The following is a 6,103-nucleotide window of genomic DNA, read 5'->3' as shown; positions in this document are numbered from 1 at the left end:
ATGCCCTTAGCATACTATAATAGCCTACAGATTAGCTTATGCATGTGCCAGAGAAAGCATCTTTTTATCCTTTGGGTGACACGTCCTTCTCTCCTTTGATTTCTCTGTTTTTTTTTTGTGATTTATTCTTCTCTCTTTTCTTATCTTTTTTTTTCCCTTTCATATTTCTCCATCAAATTAAATTCTCCTTTAACATATAATTTGTTATCGATTACACCATGATATTTTTAATTTCTAACTTAGTTTTTCGCTGTGTAATGATAAAAAAATTTCTTGTACCATGTATGATGTAACTTGTATCTTTCGCTACTAATTATAATGTTAACTGTTAATAATATTTGTTGGTTAGTACTTAGCCGCTATGACGTTCATTACCTAACATGTATATACTTATCCGCTAAGATGTACATTACCTAATGAGTTTAAGTTCATACTTAGCCGCTAAGACGTTCATTACCTAACATGTTTAAGTTAATTGGTCGGTAAGAACATAATTACCTGCTAAGACATATATTAACTAATGTATTTGTTAACCACTTAGTAACTTCTTACTAACAATTAGATGTTTATTTTATTTAGACAATTGCTTATTATTCGTTCTTCATGTAGCAATTAAGTCACTGTTAACGGTATTAATGGTCGTTACCGATCAATGTTTCTCACTAACATGAAACTTAACGACTAACCAACTATATACCATATTTGTTATTAATGGAATATTCGTAATTTTATCCTCTTCTTCCCCAAATATTTTAGGGTTACCCCAAATATTTTAGGGTTACGCAGAAAAAGTTTCAGAGCCGTCATATCCTTACATTCACTGATTTCATCAATTTTTCTTGTGTTTTCCTTCATATTTATGTCTGAAACTTGCAAATAAATCATGTACAATCCGATTTCAAGCTTAAAACCTCAAAAGTGAAAGATTTTTATTATCTCAGATTTTAAGCTTACGTCTCAATACCTAGAATAAACGTGTGGATGAGAAACCTCTGCACGAAATCGTCTCCAACTGCTGTCTCAGACCACGCGGCAATTCATGTGTCAGGTTTAAAGGGGGTATTTTCGGTAATCCAATACCAAAAGAGTATTAGGTGACCCAGTTATTTCACGGTCAAGGTAATTCGCTAATTTGAACCTCTATTTGGGATATTTACTACATTGTCTCAATTTAAAGTTACTTTACGACGTAGTGGACCCTAATTAGGAAAAGAAGTAAAAAAAAAACTTCGTATATTGTAATATGCTTTGATATCTTCATCATGCATGGCATCTTACATGTTAACCAAAAAAAACTCTAAACCGGTATTTTCGCTGGCTTAATCAACTTCATTTTGGATATCATACTTCTAGTCAAAATTATTTTTAGTTAACCTGGGTGACATTATTTTTAGTTAGTTGTTAGATAAGTGATAGGTGTGTTGTTCAAAAAAGAAGAAGACAAGTTATGGGTAAGGATGGTTTAATCTAATTGGTTAGATTTATGCCCGATTTCTTGATATATTTTTTCTCCGTTCGAAAACATAGATCGAAACATTTGCCGGTTCGATTGAATTTTGTAATTTGTCGAACAGATTCTGTTTAAACCAAATTTGATGTTTGTGGGTTTATAGGGGTACGATTTGATGGATTATAGGATTTTGACAAATCTCAGGTGTTCCAGCTTTAGCTACTAGTGGATTGCCATCCATACCAACTGAAATGCTGCTCGTAATGGTAGACCAAACACGAAATCCAAATGGGATAAGGTATTTAGCCAGATTCAAATGTTTAAAGTGGGATTACTACTGGGGTATTCTGGCATACTTAGTTATTCACATGTTACAAACTTAGTATCGTTATGATATAGTGTCTTCATTCTATTTTGGACTAGCGCAAGTATCAAAACTTACACATACACTCGGGGCATTTCGGTTGTCTATAGATACTGCGTCCATAAGGCCTAACACTAACTTTGTAACCTTCCTCTACCATCTTCCTCACACGATTTTCAAAACTCTTCCACTTTATTGTTTCACTGTCTGATAAGATCGCTGCAAGCCTCTTCTTGTTAGGCCTCAATGTTGGTGCATGACCGTTGCCATAGTATATTCTAAATCCAGACACCAAGGACGATAATTGACTCCCAGAATCAGTCATTGCAAACACATCTGAAGCTGCACATGCTATGAAATCTAGTGCAGCTAGCTACAAAAACCGAGTTCAAAATATTGTAATGAGAACTTAAGCAAGAACCGCGAAAGACCCTTCAAAAATTAAAGGTATACAGTTCGGTTTATATGCCTCAGCTCAGAATTTGTTTACCTGAGAAGGGAAGTTCTTGAATGGTGCAAGTTCTTGTGGTGTAAGGAGAGTTTCTTTAGTGACGAGATTCGGGTAAAGAGTAGTTAAAGGAAGCATACGAGAAGAACCTTCATAGATTTGTGAACCAGCTAAGTATATATATGCCCCTCTTTTGAATCCAAGACCAGAAAGTACCAGAGTTGCTTCCTCTGGTGTTAGTGGACACTTTCCTCTTTTCCTCAACTCTTCTGGAGAAACAGACCTGAGAAGACACATAGAGAAAACTCAGAAAAGACAAGACACTTGATTCCTTTTAGAGGACACCTAAGTGGGAAGTTTTTGTACTTTGATTTCTCCAAACGTTTGAGGAGAAGAGGGAAATGATCTTCTCGGTACGCTTGAAGCTCTTTACGCTCCCTTTCTCCTCCTCCAAAATCACACAGAGAGTAAGCAACCATGTCCTCTTCAAACCTTAGATGTAAAGCTAGATACTTCAATGGTTCTTGATCTCCTGTAGAGGAATCTTTAGCCATGGATTCACCAAGTAATGCTTCATCAAGCCTGCTACGCTTTGTTTCAAATCTTCTTATCCGTTTCACCAACAGAGATCCTGCTTCTTGAATCTTGGGAGCGAATTTTAGCGCGTGAAAGTTGCACTTACATCGTAATCTCTGTAGAAGACAACACATATCACTTCCAAGAACCAAGTTAAATGCTCTACTTATGCATCCTTTTGTATATATACTTGTACCTGAACATCAAAAGGCAACGGATCAAAACCGAGGCGGTTCCCGTATCCAAAGAGATGAACCATTCCATACTTCTTTAACAAAGGAAGAACGTGTTCGATGTAGTCCACTGGCTTTGCCTCTTTTACGAGCTCAGCATCAGTAACCTGTGAAGAAATAAACAAAACATTATCATTTTCTCAACTCCAATAATCAAGCTTGATATAAAAAGAGTAAGAGGAGCCCACCAAGCTGAGATTTTTGTTATCAATAGATTTTAGATGTTGAGGAAGATCCCTGACTACATGCACCTCATCTTTCAGATACTCAATGAAACGTTCCTCCTGGTATATGTCACCAAACTGGCTGCATTTTAGAAAAAAATTCAAATGAGAATCAATAAAACAAGAATTCAGTTATAAGAACACAAAGTCTTGAGGAGGTTAAAGTACCTAGGATCTTTCCAGACATTGCTGTAAAGAAACCGAGGAAGAACTAGAGTCGCGTTAAGAAGAGCAGCAACCGCAACAGCGTTACAGATCTGCAAGAAACCAACACAATTATTATACATATCTAGTAGTTTCTTGATGAATCAACTATCGTTATCAATTGGTTTGGTATATACTTACAGCAACACGCTGTTGATTAAGGCCACCATTTGCACTAACCGTAATGTAACCATTGTTCATTTCTCTAGACCTCTCTAATGCCACAGTTTTATTGTTATTATCAGCACAAGGCTTCCACTGTGATGACTTTGAAGTTCTTACCTCCCGGAAGTTTGGTGCATCAGGTTTGAATACGTTCTTGTAGCACAATGGAAAACAAAGATTACTAACGATTAAAAATCACACACAAAAACATTATCTTATACGTTTTTCACTAACCTTTGCAAGAGAATTTGAAGCTAAGTTTAGTAAACGGCTATACATTTGCACCGGTGAAGCATCTTGAGATGAACCATTCTTATTTACATACATAGAAATATAACAATAAGAAGAAATATCAAATTAACAATGGAGAAGTATTAGTAAAAACATTTGTTACAAACCTTATGTAGAGTGACATTGCTCAACCTTGAAATGTCCTGCACCACTGTGCTTCTATCCGAATGAAAGATCGAAACCATAATGGAATCCATAAAGAATATGAAACTGGTGACGGAGATCATCAGAAGAATCGACTTGAAGTTCCTACGAAGCCATGAGTGTTGCTTCTTCCAAGAGTAACCAAACTTGTTGCTACTGCCATAGCTTTGATCATGTTTAGATCCATGATGAGCCTTGGTTACTTCACTTCCAAATATTCTTCTACCAATAAAGAGATCATTTCCTGTTAAAGAATCCAAACTTCTTCTCCCGGTTTTCTCTTGTTTATCTGCCGGTTCGGGCCGAGGACTTCTCGGTGATCCTTGTTTCCCCATTGATCTATCTCTCAAATTTCATAAAACCAAGTAGCTGAAATAATCAGGAAGAGAGCTAGGTTAAGACTAAGTAGAGCCAGAGATTCCACCAATAGAGATTGAAACCTGGTGGAAAAAGTTCTGGAGAAATTCAAAACAGAACATAATAATTCTAAGTGAAGCTAGCAAAGTTGGTGAGGAATGTATGAATTTTTTGTTGTTAGGAAGAGTAAAACGCAAGGCAAAGATAAAAGGAAAACATAAATAAATGTGGATTGAGATGAGAAGAGCCACGACGTAAGCCTTGAAGAAGAAGATTGGGTATGGAGATAGCTACATGTCAACAAATCGTACCAAGAACAGAAAGCTTCTGTTCTTCTGCTTTCTTGTTCCTCCGTCGTTGCCACTTCCATGACCGAATCATTTTCCTTTTTTGCGTGTCTAAAACCTTCGATAATACCTAAAACTCTAAAAGTAAATAAATCATTCATGAATCTAAAGAAATTGCCCATGTATTATATTTTCTTTATATTTTTAACCCCTTTTGTTTAGGTTTGTTGGTATTTTGCATGGGCCCGATAACGACTTGTGATACAAGCCTTCCTTATTAACTATTTGTTTAAAACAACTAATATATTTGTGTGAACAATCAACATTCGATTGTGTCTTGACATCCGAGAGTGAGAGACGGGGGCTGGCCTTGAGATTTTTTCGACCGTAAGCGATTTAATAAAGATTTCAACAAAATTTTGGAGGTTTATGTCTATGTAATTTTCTTCAAAAAATTTGAAGTTACTAGGCGAATGTTTCATCCAACCTTACTCAGGACCAGCCATTCAAAGACCCACATGCGAGAGACTCGGTTTAATCTTCCGACCACTATTATTAGTGGACATCCACACTTACTTCGGTCCATAAGCCTCATTCTTGTCCAATGGTTCATACTATTTTTTTGGGTCTCTGAAAACTTGTTTAGTGACTTATTTATAATCTCTGTCTTCTTCACTCATGTGATATCAAAAATCATATCCACATAGATCATTTATCCTTAAATTGATTCACCTTAAAATGTTTAACTTAATTCTCAAAATATAAACACACTTTAGTAGTATATGTAACAAGATCAATTTTGTTAAGTTTATAATATACTAGGGGCATGTCCGCGCTTCGCGCGGAATATTATTTTATTGTTGTTAATTATTATTTTTCGGATGATAAAGCTAGCTAATTATGTGATCGTCTTTATTTGCTAAGAACATTATTTGGTATTTTTATTATGTTATGTAGTAATAGGTGATATGCTAACATATTATTTGTTTGTTTTTTTAATAGTGTGTTGGTGTGGGTATAATAGTACCTTATTAGTGGTGGAGTGAGTTTGTGATGTAATGCATATTGAATTTCAATAATTTTACATTTAGGCATTTGTTGAATTTAAGGCTAATAGTTTCAGGGTAAAAATTAATATTTTTTCTAATTATTTGAACATTACCTTTTAAAGATGTTTTGTGCTCTCTCCCTATATTTTTACATTGAGACGTCACCATCTATGCATTTCGTTTACCTTTTCGTTATGTTGTGATTCTCACCATCACCGAAAAAGACTCACATATGTCCTCTTGTTTTTCCTCACCTTTTTCTCCTCTTTTTCCTTAGATTTCGGCTCATGTTAGGAACTGCATCTCCTTGG

General features: G+C 35.5%; 1 protein-coding gene across 1 annotated transcript; it reads right to left on the bottom strand.

Moving 5' to 3' along the window:
- Positions 1-1,763: 1,763 nt before the first annotated feature.
- Positions 1,764-4,624, bottom strand: LOC106304264 (uncharacterized protein At1g04910). The gene is made up of 9 exons (XM_013740674.1): positions 4,063-4,624; positions 3,899-3,976; positions 3,641-3,817; positions 3,464-3,552; positions 3,260-3,377; positions 3,035-3,178; positions 2,629-2,954; positions 2,305-2,545; positions 1,764-2,187 (listed from the first exon to the last, which is right to left on the bottom strand). The coding sequence occupies exons 1-9, from the start codon at positions 4,432-4,434 to the stop codon at positions 1,882-1,884; spliced, it is 1,851 nt and encodes a 616-aa protein (XP_013596128.1). The 5' UTR covers positions 4,435-4,624; the 3' UTR covers positions 1,764-1,881.
- Positions 4,625-6,103: the final 1,479 nt, after the last annotated feature.

Source organism: Brassica oleracea, chromosome C7, assembly GCF_000695525.1.
Source record: "Brassica oleracea var. oleracea cultivar TO1000 chromosome C7, BOL, whole genome shotgun sequence".
Lineage (NCBI taxonomy): Eukaryota > Viridiplantae > Streptophyta > Magnoliopsida > Brassicales > Brassicaceae > Brassica > Brassica oleracea.
Note: the sequence above shows the minus strand (reverse complement) of the source record. Positions and strands in the feature narration are given on the sequence as shown.